The sequence below is a fragment of the Gadus macrocephalus genome, chromosome 13 (genome assembly GCF_031168955.1).
Source record: "Gadus macrocephalus chromosome 13, ASM3116895v1".
NCBI lineage: Eukaryota > Metazoa > Chordata > Actinopteri > Gadiformes > Gadidae > Gadus > Gadus macrocephalus.
This window is the reverse complement of record NC_082394.1, coordinates 18,894,655-18,916,698: the sequence shown is the minus strand read 5'-3', so window position 1 is coordinate 18,916,698 and position 22,044 is coordinate 18,894,655. Positions and strand designations below refer to the sequence as shown.

Genomic DNA, 22,044 nt, shown 5'->3' with positions numbered 1-22,044 from the left:
TCGACTAGACGGTGCTCACCGGGGGGACATGTCTATCTGACGGACTTAAGGTTGGATGTGTATTCATTCACACAAGCTGGGGCTGAATTGTCATTTATTTGTACCTTTTTTTAAAAGCAAACTTGATATGAAAAATTAACCAGCAAGGAACGAGTGACGCCTCTGTCAACCAAGTCCACCATCAGGAATATAGACCAGCGAAACAAAACGTTTGCATAGATTCGGAGGCATCTGTTTGACTCTTGTCACCTAATCATTCTCCATACATTAGTCAATAATGGAGTGCTTAAAGAGATTAAGACCTTTGTTTCTCACTCCCCGACCGCTTTTACCATTTTATTTCACACAGCACTGTCTCTGTTCAAGGTCAGAGAACGTCAATAGGCCACAGAGTAAGAGGGCAACATTAGATACATTTAAAACCCAGTTGTCATCTGGTCCTACTTTTCAAGACTTTGTCAAAGGAATTGACGTCAGCAAAACACTCCTTGTTTCCGAGGAAGACGATGGGCCTCATGCATATCTGTCCGAGGACTTGGACATGGGAAATGACAGAAAAGGTCAGTTTTTATTGGGACTGAACACATTTTGTTGGGCTCAAGTCAACACTTTGTCTAATGAGTGTGTTGTTATTACAGTCTGCTTTGAAACGTATGGCTGTCAAATGAATGTCAATGACACTGAGATAGCCTGGTCCGTTTTGCAAAAGAAGGGATACCAACGAACCAATGATCCTTATGAGGTACACATTTTACATTTACATACTGAATCTTACATAATAATTGTATGTTGGCATTTTTAATTAAAGTACATTTTGTATGTATGTCAACAGGCTGATGTTGTCCTTCTTGTAACATGTTCTATCAGGTAAGATACCATGGGTACTCAATCAAAATATTGGCAAAAATCAAAAGCTTCCATTTGTTTCTTAAACAATCAAGCTGATCACATCAGAATATGACATGGACTCTTGCAATAATGAATTTTTTGAAATCCTCCAAATATCACAACAGAAGATCTATCTCTTTCGTATTTCAGAGAAAAAGCTGAGCAAACCATCTGGAACCGACTGCAACAACTCACAGCCATGAAGAGAAAGCGCTTAAAGAACCGCACACCAATGAAAATTGGCATTTTAGGTAAAGCACTCAACCAATGACGTGTGTACCTAAAACGATCTAAAACGGAACAAAAAATATATGAACAAATAATGAATGGTTTGTGTCCACCAGGTTGCATGGCGGAGAGGTTGAAGACTGAACTCCTGGAGCGGGAGAAGCTGGTGGATGTTCTGGCGGGCCCTGATGCGTACCGGGACCTCCCGCGCCTGCTGACGCTGGCCGACAGCGGGCGCCAGGTCAGCAACGTCTTGCTCTCATTGGAGGAGACCTACGCCGACGTCATGCCCGTCCACCGCGGGCCTCAGGGATACAGTGCGTTTGTGTAAGCCATGCTTCGATACCTCCTCATACTGATATTTCTCCCATTTTGTCTTCACCTTAGTACAATATCTGGTGGGCTAGCTTATTCTTGAGACGTGAAACTTGGCAGGCCTGGGTAGGTTGATAGCTATTACTCAGATAAGCACCTTAAAAATGGCCTAATTCAGGAACAGACTATGAGCGTTATCTAAATCATCCAATTAAATAACGAAGCCTATGCTCTGAAGGACACTGTACAACAGGGGTTGGACTAAACATTGATACAGCGATATATATCATTGCCCTTCTTCGTGTGATACATACGAGAATCAATACATTGCGCCAAATATCGATATTTTTATTTATTTATTTGATTTAATTTCTTACTGGAAGAGTAACTGGAAAACTCAGTTTCGACCAAATCAAGCACTTTACCATTTCACAATCATTTTTAGTCACTCACAGTTAGACACAGTATCGTGTTGTATTGTCGATAGATTGATTATTGCAGAATTGCTGTATTATGAGATTATCGTATCGTGGGCCATTTATCGCATATCGTATTGTATCGCGAGGTACCCTGTGATCCCCACCCCTAATCTATAATATCGAAAGTGTATCTAAATTGTGTGCGTGACCTATTATATCCATAATTTTCTTAAACACTTGGTGGCCATATTGTCTATTTCCACTATCTAAAGTCGTGTACGTTTTGAAGACGTCCTTTGTTGAGTCTACATAACAAGTTTATTGATCCAGTTACCTATCTCCCCAATATTGCTTGCATCTGTAATTGTCATTAAGTCGGGTTTACCCGCAGGTCTATCATGCGCGGCTGCGACAACATGTGCAGCTACTGCATCGTTCCCTTCACCCGTGGCAGAGAGAGGAGCAGGCCTTTGAGCTCCATTCTGGACGAGGTTCGCCTGCTGTCTGACCAGGCGAGTTTTGACCTCCTAACTCCAGTCGCCCTTCATAACTCTAGACTTCAAAGGGTCATGTGGGGCAGGCTGGCCAACATCCCTTCGTTTACCATATTGAGAAATTCCAAATGCCACAGTCAAATTCTGGTAATTCAAATAAGTAGTATATTGTGTTTCAATGACCTGATTGATTTCTAACCTTTCATTGCGTTCCTACATGTATGACGGTGTGTGTTCGGTGGGCCAGGGCGTGAAGGAGGTGACCCTGCTGGGCCAGAACGTCAACAGCTACCGGGACACCTCGGAGGAGCAGCACCGTGGGCCAGACCCCACCCAGCTGAGCCGCGGCTTCCGGACCCTCTACCGCAGCAAGCAGGGCGGGCTGCGCTTCGCCGACCTGCTGGAGCGGGTGTCCCACATCGACGCTGACATGAGGATCAGGTTCACCTCCCCGCACCCCAAAGACTTTCCAGACGAGGTGGGCCCCGCGCACCTCCCCTTCCATCGGGGGTCGAGGAGATATGCTGTGGTTGTGAGATCATTTGCTTGAGTTGTCGCTGATGTGGATTGCAACCATCTGAATTCCCCCCCCCCCCCCCATTTCCAATGACATAGAGGAAGCTATGGTGGCCTGTAAGGTGCCAGTAGGTACTTAAAAATGTTGTCGTCTACATTGTCGTCTATACACTACAATCTCTAAATTTCACTTCCATATAGTAAGATATAGGCCGACCAATAAACGGTGGTTAAGCGTCGATCCTGCTGAGCTAACATTGTATTGACGATTTCACGGGACGATGCTTTGATGCTCCAATATTGTGTATTTGTTTCAGTGTTGCCTATTCCCTGCACGTAAAACTATTGATCAAGTGTAACAATGGGATGTTGACCAAAGATACGGAGGGACCCCTGACGGGGACAAGGGGACGATGAATATGCATCGTCACTGTGTTGCGCAGGTTCTGCAGCTCATTGCGGAGCGAGGGAACATCTGCAAGCAGATCCATCTCCCAGCACAGAGCGGCAGCAGCCAGGTGCTGAAGGCCATGCGACGAGGGTGAGACATCGCCACACTGACTACTCCTTTGCCTGAGCCCCACCTAGTCTTTGAATCCGAGCTTACACTGGTTTCCTTTCCTCAATGTGCAGTTATACCAGAGAGGCCTACCTGGACCTGGTGGATAACATCAAGAGAATAGTCCCCGGTACAGCATGGTTCCTCTCTATTTTAAACTTTATCTTCCAATAATGATTGATTTACCATATCTTGGTATATATGTGAATCCACTGTTCACCTGGGCAGGTGTGAGCCTCAGCAGTGACTTCATCGCGGGCTTCTGCGGGGAGAAGGAGGAAGACCACCTGCAGACTCTGTCTCTCATCAGGGAGGTGGGCTACAATGTGGGCTTCCTGTTCGCCTACAGCATGAGGAAGGTGGGTGCCATACACACGCGCTGTTCATTATTGAGGGCAGGATAGTGCAGTGGAAAGGGTGCTTACCGTTCTTTTTAAGTTCCCCATTGAAGTCAGGATAGTCTGCTCAGAATCCGTATACTTTATTCATACAGGGGGAAATATAATAATAATAATAATACATTTAATTTAAAGGGCGCCTTTCAAGACACCCAAGGTCACCCCATATAATAGTTATGTTTGCATCTAAGCCTAAATGTTCTGGGTAAGAACCCCAATGTCTGAAGTTTGTCTGTAGGCATCCTTGACCAAGATGCCCCTACCTGTTTATAGAGGATGTCGGGAAGATTTGAGTGCAATTTGTTAGAATGCGTTGGCTATCCCTTAGCTACCAGTTATCATTTGTTTCAAAATCTAGCTCTCTTGCTCTATGCCGACTCTCAAATTATGCCCGAAGGAACTTTAACGAGAAAACACCCGCCGCATACATAAATCCTGCTAAAGGATCTTATCACCGCATCCGTCTCCAGAAAACACACGCCTCCCACGCCCTCCAGGACGACGTCCCCGGTGAGGTGAAGCAGCGCCGGCTGGAGAAGCTCATCTCTGCCTTCAGGGAAGAGGCGGCAAAGGTCAACAGCGCCCTGGTGGGCACCACACAGCTCATCCTGGTGGAGGGGGTGAGTACTGCAGCCGCAGCCCGCCTAACCATCACATGTAGGCCCGGCGGTCATAAGGGTGTCAATGGACTCCATTGTGTCATGACGTTAGACGGTGGATAGAAACACAGCCACATGGCACAGTGATGTCTATTTCTTTATGAAATGCCACCTTAAAACAAGTTATTATCTGCCATATTCATGCCGACATCTGGTGTTAGCCGATGTTTGTATCTTTGTTCAGGCTAGTAAGAGATCGGCCCAGGACTTGTGTGGCAGGAGCGACGGGAACGTGAAGGTGATTTTCCCCAGGGAGGGGAGGGACAGTTCTCTGGACTCTGGTATGGCCGAGGCCAAAGCTGGAGACTATGTACTAGTGAAGGTATGCTTCGCTCTCGGGTTCATTGCAATAGAACTATAACATGCTTGATATTCTCTTCTTGACAACATTTTTTCATTTGAGACTGTACGTAACTATTGAATGTCTCTTTTTACTGTTAATGTAGGTTATAATTAGATGGCACTTGTTTGTAATTGCTAGTGTTTTATCTTTTTTGCTTTGCCCTCTCTAGATAACGTCGGCAAACTCCCAGAGTCTGCGGGGGCGTGCTCTGAGCCTCGGTTCTCTAAGTGACCAACCAGTACAACAGGATAATCTGATTGGCCAGCTCGACACAGAAGCTTCTGGAACCCTTGTCTAATATCCACACACACAAGATGTAGCCATTTAGGACAAAATGTATTGTTGAAAGTAAATGTATTTAATGTAACTTATTGAAGCATTAATACATTTAAAGGAAAAATGCTTTTGTTGGTGTTAATACCTGGATGTGTGCATTAAAAAACATAGGAAACTACAAATATGTGTCATAATTGAAACAAGCCCTCAAAGCATATCAAAGAAAGTGATTACAAACTTATAATGTAATGCTTATTGATCCCAGAACAAAATGTGAATTCAAGGTTTAATTTCTGCCTTGTTCTCGGACAGATGTCTGGAGTGATCTGTTGGTTTTCAGGAACCGTCATCCGGAAAACTGGAGGTCTGTCCCGATCATTATGTAGCCCTGGACCCAAACACACAAAAGCAAGAGTCATCAAAGAGTGACGCAGCAGGCTAGTGCTCACCCTGATCATGACGTCACATCCAGCACCTGGCACAGTGGCCAGCTTAGTCCAATCTCGGTTCTGATAGTAGCCGGGTGGGGGAACCGAATGTGGAAGGAATTTGGCAGTTAGTTCCCCTCCCAGCCACATTCAAACAAGGGTGGCCGCTAGGTGACTAAGCCCATGTTGTGCGGGGTCATGAGGGGTGGTGTGAAGGATTGGCTGGAGGTTGTCTGACCTTCAGGATTTGCAGCTGGGTGTTTTTCAGGTTGATTTTCCCCAGGCTGGGTAGAGGGAAGCCCTCCTTTAGTCGCACTGTGGAGGAAAATATTCAGTAATGGTCACTAATTAGTTCGTTTTTCTGGGGGTTTTAGGTTGTTTATCAAAACGCTCTCCCACACGTATGACATACGTGTCAATTTATACATACATTTACAAATCCTAGAAATATATATATATTTTTTTAAATTAATTGTAACTACATATGATGCATAAAATATAAAGCTGCTCATGAATGTAGAGATTGTAATGTAGCGTAGTTGACGTTCTCACCGTTAACTGTGGGTAACACCACCCACTTGAGGACTAATTGGAAGATGTTGCTAAGGGATCCAACCTATAGGGTTTACAGCTGGTTAATCACGATGTAAACGCACAGGTCACTGAAGTAGGCGCTTCACTGACTGTTAATTAGAGATAACATCTATTTGGGCCTGACCAAAGCATTTTAAATGCTTACTAGCAAGTACAATTAGTAAATGTATGCCTTTAGACTATTAAAGAGCAAAATGCCAACCAATCAAATAAGGATTTTTTCCCAATTTGTCAAATGGCATATCTAGAATCTATAACTTGTAGGGTGAGGAGGGTTGCAGACTGCCTTGATTCGTTATATTCATACTGGGACCACCCATTATAGAGGCCTCAGATAATAAGCCTCAAAATGTCATTTATTTATCCATCCATCCGTTCACTTACCTTGAAGTCCCCAACGTAGCTTTTCCCCAGGGACATGTCCAACCTGTAAACATTGGAGATGGCAATAATATGATGCAATGTAATATGCGGCTGGTTTTGACTAGTTATAGGCTACCTCGTGGTTATATTATTGTATGTAGGCCTACTTACCGGTTTAAGGTGACCGCTCCCGCCAGTTTATTCCCGACCACGTTGACACGTGCGCTGACACTAAAATCCTATTGCAGACAACACATGACAACACATTCCTGAAACACTGGTTTCTCTACCTTCTATATTTTCTAAAGCTAATTTTGTGGATTCCATAAAAGACAGACAGAAGTCCAGCAAGACTGGACTTCTGTTTAAGGACATCTGTGATATCACTTTTTTATGGTGGCCTTGTTTGGAATCCAGAATATCTTTAATACGACTAGGCCGTTTTGTGTAAGTGGCCAGTAAGATGAATGGGTTGGGCCAGGGGCGGACTGGGAACCTTTTTCAGCCCGGGGATTTCATTTCGCGATTGCTCATTCCCGTGACCTAAATACAACGGCAAGAGGGAATTGGGCGCAGTGTGGGGCTCCTACCACTAGGGGGTTCCATCGCACAGCAACCCAAAATAAATTTCAAAGTGGACCGGCCCACCGGGAACCACCCAATTGTCCCAATGGCCACTCCGCCTCTGGGTTGGGCCAGACACTGATGAGGTCTTCAACAATCATGTTGTCTGCGAGGACAGTACCATCGTGGGCTGCAAAGGCCAGCCCCTGCTGGGAGAATTTCATATCTCTCTCTTATCTCATATCAACACATATCAACACAACTGTGAACATGTGTTTCTTATTTCAACACATAACCCGATGTGTGGATATGTGTTGGGTTTAAACTTTATATTGTAGTTTCTGCTGCAGAAAGAGTTTCCCCTCCGTGATAATTGATTTTGCTTATACACCAACCCCTTCATAACCAGTTTTGAATTTTGTATTTGTTTCTTTTAGACCCATACTTAGCCAGGTCATGTAATCGTCTCCCACTACATAACACACACTACCGTAACCTTGACAGCGTTTTTACTCAATCATACCCTTTGACAGTTACTGCACGTTGTAATTTTTAGCGATCCTACCAAGTTGAGCACAAAAAGGGGGGCAAGCGAGGTGTTGGCGAGGATGGCATAGGCTGTCAGGGAGCTCTTGGCGTCCATGGTCACTTTGTTGGCCTCTATGATGGAGAGGGGATCCTTCGCCATCTTCAACTGGAGCACCATCATCAGACCTGGGAACAGCTTGGCGATCTAGAACAATCCCCAAGATCACATGTTGCCATCACAATAGACTTATAACACTTAACATGTGGGAAATGTGAATTCACACTTATTGTAGATGCAGTTCCTTCTACTTTTCCTACTCCACCTAAATTCATGTTAAGATTGGATTATTATTTACTTGTATGTATAACGCTGTTATATGTTTAATGCACCTTTTCATCTAAAATAATTTTGTATGTATGTTTTTGGGATATTATATTCCATTCATATAAGTTTTCATCTTTGAAGTAAAGACTTTGACTTTGAAATGTTTGATTCTTCCCTCACCTTTGGAATTAATACTCCAAACGTGTTGGTGGTCAGACGAAAAGGAGAACTTGGAGGAATCTGTTGAAACAAAGACAGACATCAAAGGTGGGGCTGTGTCAATCTCTGGAAAAAAAAACATGAACATTTCCCTTCCAAGTATTTTCCTGAATCCCAAACTTTTAGAATCTCCCAGAATTCCTAAATCTGTAGTCATTATCTCACCATGTTATCGGTGATTTTGAGGCTCAGGGTGCCGGCCTTGTTGTAAACAAAGCTGGCGGAGTTGGCGGTGAAGGCGGACAGGCCGATGTAGAGCATGCTCTGCTCCTGGTTGGGGAGGAAGAAGGGAGCGGGGGAGAAGGGGGGCTCCATGTGGCGGCCGATGTTGTAGAACTCACCCTGGAGGAAAGATGTGTTTATACCTGGTTCTCATGTAGAGGGAAGGCAGTGGTGCCGTAGTGAAGAGGTTACATGTAGATTATGCAGAGTAATGTCCCTGGCACTTCATAGTTTTATCCACTTATATGAATTTGTCTTGTATATATATATTTATTGCTTAATAACAAACTACTTCATGGGTTGAATCTGGAATCTTTGTTGGATTCAAATTAATTCCAGTATTGGAGCTGAATTCGTATTACATTGGCCTTGACTCATTTATGTGACCTCACATAATTGATCTTAATAGCTTTTTATAGAACGCCAGACCAGGATGAACTCACCTTCAGGTTTAATCCTATGGAGGAGCTTGAAATATCCGGGGAGGACACCATGGGATACGCAATCTCTGCATAGCGGTCCACCGGGGCCATCACTGAAGGATAAGAAACATTCATCAACATCCAACAACAAATATGACATCCAACAACAAAAATAGATGTTGTGGATATTATTGTTGAGGTTTCATTAGTAACAGTTTACCGTTGACGGTCTTTAGGAATTGGTTCATGCTAGATACCGATTCTGCCACCAGAGGGCAAAGCTGCAATGCAAAAGAGCATAAATTGACATTTTTTAATCGCAGAAATAATGTGTGTAATACTATCTTCCGGAACATGTGACAACAATTACATTTTCAGAAACAAAGCTAAAACAAAAATCCTTTGTCTATTTGCCAAGGGCAACAAAACTTGTGGCTTCTAATTGGATAACATCTAGTTTACATTCGATCCAAAAGGCGCCATCCATCACCCCTTTATATGTTTTACTTGAAATACACACACTGTCCCATACACTTCCCTTTTCTGAAAGAGCATAGGAGACCACCAGAAAACAATGTTCTCACCTTTTTCTGCAATTGGCTGCGCAATCCTTTTTCAATAAAGCGGCGGAAAAGATTGTACAGCCAGCTTAAAAGAAACACATTGTCCGAATGAATAACAGAGGCATCACAGGTTAGACAAAGTAGATCCATCCTCTTTTATCTCCCTGCCTGGGAAGTCTAGAAGGTGGTTGGTCCTAACCTGCAATGTGTCAGACAGGATGACTCCACAATGATGGACTGGCAACACCTTGGGGGGCCAACATGCTGGCCCCCCAATGACCCCCATTACTAGACTGGGTAACCCCGCCCATTCTGCCGGCGATTTGCGTTCGCCCTACAGAAGGGTCTGGAAAAGCTATACATTCCTTTCTGCTTCCGACATGTTTTTGCGGGAGCAAATCCCCAAGCTGGCTTTTCCCCTTGGGGCGCTATTGGCTGGTTTAACACAATGACGTCAGGGAAGTGACGGCAAGCAGCCAATCGCATACAGAGCCAGTTGAACTAGGCCCGTTGATCACGCCTCTTGTGCTGAAGGAAATTACGGCAGCTTCCCCAGACCACCATGCAATCTAAGATTGAGCTTGGTCTGGCAATAGCCAGACTACCCCATTACTGCTTGGGTGTGTCGGGTTTGGTCTGAGAACTTGCATGATCATGAAACAGAACACCTCCATGATTCAAACCAGTGGCACCAAGCTAGAGGACGTTTCTATACCCTATCCATTCAGTTTGTTTCAGCGAATGCTAGTTTCCTAAGCAACCCACCGTGAATTCAAGTCAATTCAGTCACAGGTCCTTAATGGACACATAGGGGTTGGGCATCTCGCTCAAGGACACCGGAAATGAGCAGCAGACATTTGGGATGGAACCTGCTACCTTTTTAGCTCGGAGCCAAACACCCTCAAACCACTGCCCTATCCTGGCCCTGCAATCCAAAAATCACAACACAACCCAGTGACCGTTGTGTTTACTGAGAAGTGTTCTCACCTGGCACCTCCGTGGAGCTTGACGCTAACCCCCCCTAGTGTGGTGGTGCAGCTGGCCATCGCCACGGCCGGGAGGCCCATATTGTCGCTGCGGAGGGAGATACTGGTGGTGATGCTCAGGGACTTGATGGCCAGGTCGAAGGAGCCTCTGTCCTTTCTGTTAAGAACCAGGGGGGGGGGGGGGGGGGGAAGAGCAAAAGAGATTCATCATGTTGTTGAGAGGATATTAAAATGAGGGGCAGGATATATAGGTTTTTGAAGCTGTTTGCTGGAAATAGCTTTCAGGAAAAACAAATCTCGTCTACCTCTATTCACCTCTGTTTCAGTCCCTTCAGAATGCACTGTTTCTGGTGTCTGTAGCTTTAATGCAAATGAGCTGCTGCCCATTGACCAAAGAGCTGTCGGACTGAACCACAGCATGGAGGAGGGATTGTTGCCGTTTGAGGACTCCTGGAGCTCTGTATCTATATAATATAATATAATAATATTATATCTGACGCCTCTCGCACTTTCACAACAAGTAAAGACTCGTAGTGGAGGATATCTTGGCCATGGTTGAAAATAATTGGAGAAGGAACCTTGGCCTTGACTCTCTCGGGAGCTGAGTTGCCGAACTTCTGCCGAGCTCTCCGCGCCGGAGCTGCCGGAGTGCCGCTGAAGCTTTGGGAGCTGAAAAGTTTGGCGGGGGTAGCTCGGCGGCAGACTGGCAGCTCAGCTCCGGGAGTACAATCCCTTTCTTCTCCATGTCCCCTCCTCCGGACTGCCGCCGAAGCTTCGGCGGCAGTCCGGCAGCTCTGCCGGCTCTGCCGGCAGAGAAAGGGATTGCACTCCCAGAGCTGAGCTGCCGCCGAGTTCCCCCCCCGCCGGAGTTGCTCGTGCGCTGGTCCACAAAATCTTAGCTATGCTCTGATTGGAGGGGAATGGGGAAATGGGAGGTAATATTCAACTGTGCCTCCTTTCTACTTAGGAGAGGACGCGGAAACTGACTTGCTCGTTCGGTAACTGTAGGTGGGGTACTTTTAGAAATGCATATCTCACTCAAAAAACCTGTACGGAATTTTTTCAAAGATTGTATGCGTGTGGGAGCACAAGACACCCAAAACAACACCCCAAATCCCAGGAAAAGTGTTGTTTTCATAATATGTCCCATTGTCCCCTTTAACAAGGGTTGCATTTCTTTGGGGCAGATGAGATAAGGGTACAGGAAAGTCTAGCATAGCATCTGCTGACCTCAAACCCCCTGACAAGAGGTCCTGGGTAGTTTGAATCATCGACTTGCAGGCCTATTAGTGCATGATGCCCCAACCCATACATCGATGAGTGTATCTAATATTTACCTTTATCTTAAATAGAAGAGACCAGACAAATGACAATATGTGTCTGTTAACGGCTGCAGTTGTCCTACTTACATGAATCTCAAGTACTTCACCCTCCACCTCCCATGGAGGCTGAGAAAGGCGTTAGTGATGGTCAGGCTGAAGCCCGTCCCTGGCACCAGACCTATTGCCGAGCTGGGTAGACCCAGCTTCACAATACGCATTCTGAATTACACCGGAAGAAAAGAGGAAAATAACTGCCTTTGTCTCACAACAATACTAGATAGATAATGGTGGAAAAGAACAACAGAGTGATACTGTAGGCTTAGGGGGGTGGTAAACTGTGGGCCTCTAAAATTTATAAAATGATTAAGGGCTGTACAAATACAACGGATAGTGTGGGTCTTAGTCTCTCAACAACGAATGGAAAAATGAAGGCTGATTCTAATCAAATCAAAGACGTAAACAAAGTTAAGTGAACGTGGAAATGTCACGCAGTGAAGTTGGTGTGGTGGGTGCAGAGGTGTGAACTTCCTTGTCTTACTCTGTCACACTGTAGCGGACCTTGCCGATGGGTTTTACCCGCTTTTTCCCCGAGATATCTGGCACCTTGATGGTCATCAGTTTCTTTTGCAGAGATGCCACGGCGAGCTGTCTGCCTAGAAATGGAAAGGAATACAAAGTGTGTAGCGGTTATGTTGTGTACGGTTAAACATGAATAATTGTGCAACATTTGTAGGGGGAAAATAGCAAAGATGATGAACCCACCGAAATCAAGTCCTTTCTGTGTCAGTTTGACCTTGACCCCCGCATTGGCGCTCAGGGCAAGCGGGATGAGAGCCAGCAGAGCCAGCCATCGCCATGGGAACATCTTGAGCTCTGACACGCAGAGATAAGAATACAGTATCATTAGAGTATAAGAGTACAGCAGGGAGAGCACTATGCACTGCTGCGTCTGTATCTATTGATGGATTTGAAGGCTCTTGTTGTGGAAGCGGACACTGAAGGTGTGCTTAATGGAAGTTTACGTTCTGATTGAATGGTAAATCCTGTATATTGTTTATTGTTGTTTTTATTCATGTCTTTATATTTTTGAACAATTCTGTATAGCAGCCAATTTTGCATAAAAGTTGATGAAAAAATAATAATGGGGGTTCAACAGTGTTTTAGTGGATCTTCGAGGTTTTCACCAAAACAATGATGCAGATGTTCATGCAAAGCCTGCATAAAAGCAGTCTCTCAGGACTACTGATTGGGTCACATGACCCATGACAAGCCAGAAGACCAACTGGCATTTTATTACATTAAATGTAGATTAAGGTCAGCTGGAAGAGGTCATCTTTGTCATTTATCCTGCTGCCGTTTGGGTATTTCCGTCTCTATTTGACCATTCTCGTGTGCAGAAAATGGCAGTTGGAAATTTGCTTAACTTTTTTGCGGTTTCACACAGATGGGCACACGGCCATCACGGTACATGAAATACTTGTTTTTGGCTCAAATTTCACTTTAGCGTGTTTGAATAAAAATCTAAATGGATGAGTTTCTTTTACATAGCCACTGTGCCTTTCATTCCGATTGTTGAGATATTTGAGGCCAACAGGTTTGATTGAGAATGAACTAATTGATGCAGTGAGACTACTCAGAAAATTTGATCTTGAGTGTAAACTAGGTCTATTATTGGATAAACCATAAAGTAAAAGCCATTTTATGTACTACTATTCGGAAAATGTATTTACAGATAGGTGTAACCTTGAGGCAACTTTGGAAATCACAAAACTGTGATCTGGGTGTGTAAACTATGACAACGTTTTGTAACAGATGACAGCTTGTTTATATTTTGACCTTTATTTACTACTATTGGGAAAATATACATAACAAACATACTCTACATAAATCCCATGCAAGTATCTATATGGCATTAAATGTTGAAGTTAGGAAACATTTATTCTATTCATTTTTGAAAGACCAAGCAAGTAAACAACACAATGTTGCTTTCTAGAACAAATTACTAAGTCATTTTCATACCAACACTCCTGACCCTAAACAACATCAAACTAGAACAAAATGAGTGTGGTTTAAATATAGAGCCGGTAAGGCAGTGATTACCTGAACCAGACGCAGATTCTCTCTGAGTGGTCGTCCCTGATGTGTGACTCTGGTCTGCAGGCAGGCCGTGTGCATGGAGTCATAGACGCTGAAGGCTTATATGAGTGAGTTAGGTGAATGCAGGCGTGGCACAGAATGGTGGAAATTTCCACACGTTAACGAGACAATTGCTCATACTTCTGCTTTATTAAAGAACAAGTACACTCAATGTACCGAATGTACCAACAGTGGATCTTCCCCCTTCGTCTACCCACAAGTTAGAGCCTATTATTGTGCAGTGTTTTCCCCTTTTTTCAAAGTCACGATAAATTGATGGACTCTACCTTGGACAATGAATATATCTTCTCTTGACATGCATTATACATTATGCCATGTCCTTAATTTGATGCAATCAAATATTGAACTGCATTCTCCCAGACCCTTTGGTAGATTGGAGAAAAATCCATGAATACCAAAGTTTGGCTTCACCTTAAACATTGATGAGGTTGATGCATGAGGTCACCTGAAGGGTCAGGAAGAGCAAGAGGTTGTGCTTTTGAGGTTGGCATCACCTGTATTCTGGTGTTTTATTAATTTATTTCTCGCAGCACTGTACACATCATATGTGTATAGTGCATCACCTGTATTCTGGTGTTTTATTAATTTATTTCTCACAGCACTACACACATCACATCGTATCTGCTAACCTTCCCTCTTCGCATATTTTTTGTTTTTTAAATGTAAATACTTTCTTTCGATTCGGAACATAGAAATTTCCTTTTCAGCTTCAAAGACAAACAACAACAGTATTCTTTGTTACAAAATTGTTTGACAAATGTAGTTTGTACCCAACTTACTGAATGAACTTACAAACTTCATGCAAAAAGGATATACCTTTTTATTGAATCCCATATTTTTAAAGATATCTTCTTATCATAAGGTGTGCAAAGCAAGTCAATTCAAAGATACATCTAAGAATTTAGTTTAAGATCTAAAAGTCACCTGCTTGTTTGTGAGTCCACTCAAACCTCCTCAATAAACAGCAGATGGATCATTATTCTGAGAAAGTCTCAAAAAGTAGCTTGGGCCTTTTGTGGTTTTGGTTTTAGTTTAGTATAGTTTAGTTTATCAGGATCCCCATTAGCCATTACACCAGGCAACAGATACTCTTCCTGAGGTCCAAATTTAACAAGAAAAACATACAATGAATAAAAAATACGTGAAAACAGGATAGAGAGGAAAAGAGAACAGAACAAAAAAAGAAAAGAAAAATAGAAAAAACAATGCACGATTATGAAATCATAGAGAGGGAAAAGAAAGACATCCTACATAGGTACAATTGTGAAGTAGCAAGAATGATGTTTCATAGCACCACTCAAATAACATCACATTATCTGCACTCAGTGGGCCCTATTTTAACGGTCTGAAACGCAAGTGAGAAGCGCCAAGCGCAAATAGCTTTGTGGGAGGTTCTATGGCGATGTTGCTAGGTACCGGTGCAAAAAATGTCTCCTCATGGGCTTAGAGGGAAATCTTGATAAAATACGAACAAACATGATAAGAGAAATCCTAGACTGGGCGTTGTGAAGATCTCCAGGATATCAAGTGTGTCTGGATGACATCACTACAGTAGTGTCTCACACGCAAAAAGAAGAATACATCCAGCTTCAAGTGTCTATACTAAACGTCTCGATTCTTGAATTATGTGTGGTAGACCAATGAAGCTCTGCACTGAACATGTGGTCAGAGTACCAGGACCACCTCTCAGTGAGACTCCTCTCATTTGTGTCTGAGCACAGCAGCTCTATGCACGTGTCAGTGTATGTATCAGTAGGACAGCCATCCACTGGCAGTGATCAGGGGTGATCGCAGTACAGCTGTAACAGACTAATGGGACCATGATTGCCACATGAATCACTGCACTAGAGATCTAGAGATGAGGTCCTCGGGTGGGGGACGGGGACGTGGACCCTCACAGGCAGCAGCACCTTCATGTGCATCCCCTCCAGCTCTGACAACCACAGCGGGGGGCGGGGGGTCTTCTGTGTGTGTGCGTGTGTGTGTGTGTGTGTGTGTGTGTATTTGCGTGTGTGTGCATGTGCATGTGCGTGTGTGTGTGTGTGTGTGTGTGTGTGCGCGTGTGTATGTGCGTGCGTGCGTGCGTGCGTGTGTGCATGCTGATTGGCTCCAACCCTATGACCTTCCAGTAGCTTATCTGTCAAAGCCCCCCCCCCTAGCCCTGTGTGTGTTTGTATCTGCATTTTCACACACAGCTTTATGAAACTGAGACGTACGCTAAGGAGGTCTAGAAATATTAGCGCCCCACACACCCACACACCACCCGCCTGAGTACACATCTGAGTACACCTGAGTACATACACATCCATGTGGAGAACCAAATGAGCATAAGCATCTGGGGCCGGTTGCACCAACTGGGCGTAACTAAGCCTGGTCGTAACTGCTAAGTACCGGTAGGTCTTAGTTAAAGACCTGGCCTTAGAATGGAACTAACGCCGGTTGCACCAACGGGACTGGTCTTAGCCATGCGCGGCCATGTGAATGTTCCATGGAATGCGCATATCACCGCATTGCTAGGATAATAATAATAATAATAATAATACATTTAATTTAGAGGCGCCTTTCAAGGCACCCAAGGTCACCTTACAGAGCATAAAGTTATCATAAATCGTATAAAAACAAGACATTGTGGAAAAATAATAATAATAAATAAATAAATAAAACAAAAGCATGACAAAACAAACAAACAATCAAGACAGTGATCAGTTAGACGTTGTGTGCGAGTTTGAACAGGTGAGTTTTGAGTTGTGACTTGAAGGTTGTAATGGTGTCTGACTGTTTTATGTGTGGGGGGAGGGAGTTCCAGAGCCTGGGTGCTGAACAGCTGAATGACCGGGCACCCATTGTAATAAGTCGTGATGTGGGGATACATAGTAGTCCAGCAGAGGTTGAGCGGAGGGAGCGGGAGGGAGTGTATTCTTGGAGGAGGTCGCAGAGGTAACTGGGGGCTAGGTTGTGGAGAGCTTTGTAGGTGAGGAGTAGGGTTTTGTATTGGATGCGGTAGTGTACTGGGAGCCAGTGAAGTTGGATGAGGACAGGGGTGATGTGGTCAAATGATTTGGTGCGGGTGATTTTCCGGTCGGCTGAGTTCTGAATGATCTGCAGTCTGTTGATGAGTTTGGTGGGGAGTCCGGTGAGTAGGGCGTTGCAGTAGTCTATGCGTGATGTGACAATTGAGTGAACTAGGATTTCAGTGCTGGATTGGGTCAGTGATGGGCGAAGTCTGGCGATGTTGCGGAGGTGGAAGAATGCAGTCCGGGTGATGTTGTGAATATGGGGTGCGAATGAGAGGGTGTTGTCCAGGATGACGCCGAGGCTCTTGACTTTGGAGGAGAAGGGTACTGGGAATCCATCGATGATTATGAGTGGAGCTGGGGTGTGTTGTGATTTGGTGAGGGTGGATTTGGAGCCGATGAGCAGGGCCTCGGTCTTGTTTCCATTGAGTTTCAGGAAGTTCCTGCTCAACCAGCTCCGGATCTCTTCCAGGCACGTGATGAGGGAGGTGGGGGGGATGGCAGTGGTGGGTTTGGTGGAGATGTAGACCTGTGTGTCGTCAGCGTAGCAGTGAAAATGGACCCCATGGTGACGGAGGAGTGTGCCCAGCGGGAGGAGGTAAGTGGTGAACAGGAGTGGACCCAAGACTGACCCCTGGGGGACTCCCAGTGAGACACCTGAACACCCAGACTTGTGGTTGCTAAGTTGAACAAATTGTTGACGGCCGGTGAGGTAGGATGTAAACCAGGAGAGTGCAGCACCAGTGATCCCAATGCCAGTCAGGCGGTCCAGGAGCAGAGGGTGGGAGATGGTGTCGAATGCTTGGGGATCGAGGAGGATGAGAATGGTGAGTAATCCAGAGTCGGCTGCATGGAGGAGGTCGTTGGTGATTTTGACTAGGGCTGTTCTAGTGCTGTGTTTTGGACGGAAGCCAGATTGGAACGGTTCGTGGAGATTGTTTGTGTCAAGGTGGGACTGTAGTTGTGCGGCAACCACCCTTTCAAGTGTTTTGGAGATGAAAGGGAGATTGGAGATGGGCCGGTAATGGTTAAGGTCAGTTGGGTCAGCACCAGGTTTTTTCAGGATGGGAGTGATGGCAGCCAGCTTGAGGGTGGGGGGTACGGTACCAGTAGTGAGGGAGGAGTTAATTATGTTGGTGATCATGGGGGAGATGGACGGTAGACATGCTTTGAAAAGGGAGGTGGGAAGAGGATTGAGCTGACTGTGGTTTTGGCTTTGCGGATGAGTTCTGAAACGGTCTGTTCTGTTACTGGGGTGAAGTCAGAGAGGGAGTTGATGAGAGGTTGGCCAGAGGTGATCATCCAGGGTGGGTCATCAGAGGGGGTGCGAGATGAGGCCAGTTGTTGGTGAATGGTGTCGATATTAGAGCTGAAGAAGTCCAGGAACGCAGTGCATTGGGTGGTGGAAATGTCTGGAGGGAGGGTTTTAGGAGGCTGAAGTAAGTGGCTGACTGTTGAGAAGAGGACTCTGCTGTTGCCTGTACCAGTGTTGATGAGGTTGGAGTAGTATGAGGTTTTGGCAGTGGTGAGGGCATTCTTGTAGTGATGGAGGTGGTCCGAATACATTTGGCGGTGCACAGTGAGTTGAGTCTTATTGTAGAGTCGCTCCAGTCGACGACCAGTGGCTTTGAGCTGGCGCAGATGAGGAGTGAACCAGGGAGCAGTGTGGGTGAATGAGACTGAGCGGGTTTTCAGGGGGGCCAGGGTGGTGAGGGAAGAGGAGAGGCAGTTATTGTAGTGAGTCTCCAGGTCAGTCAGGGAGGAACCTTGGGGAGGGTTGGGGTAGGAGCTGATCAGGGTGGAGAGGTCTGTGGTGTTGATATTTTTGATGTTTCTGAAGGAGATGGTCCGTTGTTCCTTGGTTTTGTGTAGTTGGGTATGAATGTCAAAAAGTACAGCTTTGTGGTCGGAGATGGGGAAATCAATGACATCAAGATTAGTGGGAGTGATTGTCCAGAATGTGACCTTTGTTATGGGTTGGGAGGGTGACATGTTGTATGATCCCAAGACAGTCCAGAAGTGATGTGAAGTCATTAGCAAAAGTACAGGATGGGTTGTCAATGTGGATGTTGAAATCACCAAGGAGGATAACAGTGGGGGACATTGCACATACAGATGTAAGTAGTGATGAGAATTCATTGAGGAAAACAGCAGAGGGTTTTGGTGGTCTGTAAATGGTGACAATGATAGTGGGTTTGGGGCCTGTGAGTTTTACAGCTAGACATTCAAAGGAGGAGTGATGGGATGGCTGTGACAGTGGTGACTTTGATGTTATCACGGTGGAGGAGAGCGAGGCCACCCCCCCTCCCATTAACCCGGGGTTTACTAATAAAATAAAAACCTGGTGGAACAGCCTCATTTAGATGGGAGAAGTAATTTGGTTGTTGCCAGGTCTCAGTGAGGCAGAGAATGTCTAGGCTCTGGTCAACAACAAAGTCATTTATCAAAAGGGCCTTATTACTGAGGGATCTGGTGTTTAGCAGACAGAGTTTCAGACAGGTGAGTGGAGTGTAGCAGGTTGCTTTGAGCAGAGGGGACAGTACACTGTGATTGACAGGACTGACCTTACAGGCTTTGCGAGGAGGGGGGCGGGGCCCAGTGGACCAGAAGGAGCGGATGTTTTTGTTGCTGTTGTGAGTGTACTGAAAATTCCGTCCAGAGCCTCGGTGGATGTATTTTGATCGTTTGAGAATGTCATGGTGGGATGCAAGCTGAGGTGGGGGGGTCCTTGAGAAGATCCGGAGACGTAACATCTCCGTTACCGAGTAACGGAGCGGCAGAGATGCGCTCGTGACGTGAGAGTCAAACATAGCGCAATCCAGAGGAACAGGTTAAAAATCCACAGGTTGTGAAGTCGGCAGCGGCGTAAGCCAGCGGTAGATCCAGGCGATTATGGTGAAGCCACAGAGCCAGCACCGCGGAGGCAAAGGAGTGGAGCCTGCCGGTTGTAGCTACGCTGGAGACGGGGAAGCCAGTTGGACGGCGCCGGGGGTTAGCAGCAGTCTAGCCGGCCAGCAGGTGAACATTGTCGGGTAGCGGTGTAGGAGGTAGGTGGCGTCCTCCACGATTGACAGCAATCCGCGGACGCAGGTAAGCGTCCAGGAGAGCTGGCAGGGTGGCAGCGGACCGGTGTGTCACAGTTGGTGTGTCATCCACCAACTGTCAAACAGCCGGCAGCCAGCTAATCAATGGCCCAGCGCTGCAGGCAGGTCCCGGACAGCTGACAGCAGTGGCACGGACAGGTAGCATCCAGCTGGTCACCAGCTGGTTAGCTAGCGACCAGTTTCCAGTGGTAGAAAGGGAGAATTGTAGTCCGATCCGAGGTCCAGAAAGGTTTCAGACAGAAGGGGTTGAAAGTAAGCAAAAGAAAACTAATAAAAAATTAAAAGACTAGTAAGATAAAGAAAAAGAAAATCGCGAAATAATAATGTTCAGAATGATGTTCAGAGAGAGAAGCGGCAACCAGCGTTCAAAAGGCAACAGCGTCCACCAACTGTCAAGCAACTGTACGACTCCACATATAAAACACGTAAAAATAAAGAAAACTGGCGTACTTACATTAGCGAAAAGTGACTATATATAACTAGTAAACTTAGCTAAACTACTACTACTAAAAAACAACAAAATGTTCAATGCATTCGTGAGAAATATTAAAAATACTGAATAAAAACAAGCCATACAGAGCGGCGTTAGACTCGCCAGCGTCCCCGTTACTAATGCCGCTTTTCCACCGCACATGTAGCTCGACTCGACTCGACACGACTTGACACGGTAGCAGCACGGGTCGTTTTCCACCGCAAATAGTACCTCCTGGACGTGGGCGGGGTCGGCTGCGCGAAAGGGCCGTGACGTATTTTTGTACGCGACGCAAACAACACCTACGCAACCCACACTTGGACAGAACCCACATAACAACAATGGAGGACATCGATGCGATGGTATTCGTGTTCGTATTATTAGCTGGCATGTTGAAGAAGTTGAAGAAGTGGAATATGTTGGCTGCGGCGCTGCTATGGCTGTTACCAGCATGGTTGCCATGTCGCTCTCGTGACTTCGTCACACTCTCTGGCCAATCAGTGGCCGGCCGTCTGCCGACCTCACCTTTTAGCATCGGCTCAGTTCGCTTGGAACCTAGAGCGAGGCGGTACTAAAAGAAGCAGCCACTTCAGGTACCAGATACCATGTTTTCGCGGTGGAAACGCCAAAAATGCGAGCTGAGTCGAGTCGAGTCGAGCTGGTACCATGCAGTGGAAATGCGGCATAATACCAGGATACCTCGTGCCAACAGCTGTTTACTATTTTACTTGACATGCTGTTGGACACCGAAATAAATAATTCTTTCGTTCATTCATTGTCATTCATCAATTGTGTTAATGCCTGACAATAAAACACTGCGAATGTAATTAAAATATGTATTTGTAATGTCTGGTTTACAACGAGCAGGCATTTAGACGGAAATAGTACTTTTGACAGAAGCATTGAACATCATCAAATGACAAGGAGCTAAATTGAGTTGTTTTGAGACTGTAGGAAAGATCTGTTTAATGTGTCGGCCTATATAAAACATGTAAACATAATTAAAACAACATTCACAACTGATAATAAGTTGAGAACGGACTAATCGGCCAGCGATATCTTCCCGACCGGCGGTCGATCTATGAACACTGATCATGTTGCCGGCTGTGTTTTAAAATAAACATTTCAAAACACAGCATAGAGGCGAAGCGCAATGAGAAGTTGCAACCGGCGTTGGTGCAACCGGCGTTGGTGCAACCGGCGTAACGGTTAGGTTGGACTTAGAACACCAAGTTACGACCAGGCGTAGTTAAGACCAGGCTGACAACCCAGCCCAGGTGCCTTGATGGACACACAAAAACCCAACTGACTAAATCCTGTTTAACCAATCACATGAGTCAGGCGTACATTTATAACGTAGCATAGTTAGCTAGCTTTGCCCACACTTTGCACACACCAGCACAACAATAATAATTTTAGACTTTTTTCACTAGTAACATGTTGTTATAATCTTCACAGACCAAATATTCAAGACACTCAAACAAACACAGATGGACGCACACACACTCACACCTAAATATCCTCTGCCAGAATCCCAAGAAGCTAGCTCCATGGCTACATCCAGTGACCCTAATTACCATGGCAACAGGCATCAGCATTACTCCCACTTTTTTTCACCTTCCCTTTGTCTGCTAGTACTATCTCTGCCTAATCAGCACACACTTCC

At 45.4% G+C, this 22,044-nt stretch overlaps 2 protein-coding genes across 5 annotated transcripts in view; one reads left to right on the top strand and one right to left on the bottom strand.

Moving 5' to 3' along the window:
• Positions 1 to 7: 7 nt before the first annotated feature.
• cdk5rap1 (CDK5 regulatory subunit associated protein 1) lies at positions 8 to 5,277 on the top strand. Its single transcript, XM_060069370.1, has 13 exons — positions 8 to 560; positions 639 to 742; positions 833 to 867; positions 1,039 to 1,139; positions 1,233 to 1,443; positions 2,242 to 2,362; positions 2,592 to 2,822; positions 3,304 to 3,401; positions 3,494 to 3,549; positions 3,648 to 3,778; positions 4,288 to 4,437; positions 4,661 to 4,798; positions 4,989 to 5,277. Exons 1-13 carry the CDS (start codon positions 278 to 280, stop codon positions 5,115 to 5,117), a joined length of 1,788 nt encoding a protein of 595 aa, XP_059925353.1. The 5' UTR covers positions 8 to 277; the 3' UTR covers positions 5,118 to 5,277.
• Positions 5,157 to 22,044, bottom strand: part of LOC132470617 (bactericidal permeability-increasing protein-like) — a 20,897-nt gene continuing 4,009 nt past the window's right edge. The window contains exons 1-16 of one of the 4 annotated variants that reach the window (XM_060069371.1): positions 13,733 to 13,879; positions 12,394 to 12,511; positions 12,170 to 12,284; positions 11,719 to 11,850; positions 10,311 to 10,466; positions 9,345 to 9,408; positions 8,981 to 9,041; positions 8,782 to 8,873; positions 8,282 to 8,458; positions 8,078 to 8,137; positions 7,610 to 7,777; positions 6,652 to 6,719; positions 6,502 to 6,544; positions 6,076 to 6,139; positions 5,762 to 5,838; positions 5,157 to 5,483 (exon numbers count right to left, since the gene is read on the bottom strand). In XM_060069371.1, the coding sequence (XP_059925354.1) occupies positions 5,442 to 5,483; positions 5,762 to 5,838; positions 6,076 to 6,139; positions 6,502 to 6,544; positions 6,652 to 6,719; positions 7,610 to 7,777; positions 8,078 to 8,137; positions 8,282 to 8,458; positions 8,782 to 8,873; positions 8,981 to 9,041; positions 9,345 to 9,408; positions 10,311 to 10,466; positions 11,719 to 11,850; positions 12,170 to 12,284; positions 12,394 to 12,496 (1,422 nt within the window). In that variant the 5' untranslated portion in view covers positions 12,497 to 12,511; positions 13,733 to 13,879 and the 3' untranslated portion in view covers positions 5,157 to 5,441. Of the gene's footprint in view, positions 5,484 to 5,761; positions 5,839 to 6,075; positions 6,140 to 6,501; positions 6,545 to 6,651; positions 6,720 to 7,609; positions 7,778 to 8,077; positions 8,138 to 8,281; positions 8,459 to 8,781; positions 8,874 to 8,980; positions 9,042 to 9,344; positions 9,409 to 10,310; positions 10,467 to 11,718; positions 11,851 to 12,169; positions 12,285 to 12,393; positions 12,512 to 13,731; positions 13,880 to 22,044 lie in introns of those variants that run through there. The other 3 variants (XM_060069374.1, XM_060069375.1, XM_060069372.1) reach the window with 3 other exon arrangements.

Bases quoted from the DNA above. Each gene is read 5' to 3' on its own strand.
- cdk5rap1 (XM_060069370.1), top strand. From the start codon at position 278: ATGGAGTGCTTAAAGAGATTAAGACCTTTGTTTCTCACTCCCCGACCG. The intron at 2,823-3,303 runs GTGGGCCCCGCG...TGTGTTGCGCAG, and splicing joins CCAAAGACTTTCCAGACGAG to GTTCTGCAGCTCATTGCGGA. The intron at 3,550-3,647 runs GTACAGCATGGT...TCACCTGGGCAG, and splicing joins CATCAAGAGAATAGTCCCCG to GTGTGAGCCTCAGCAGTGAC.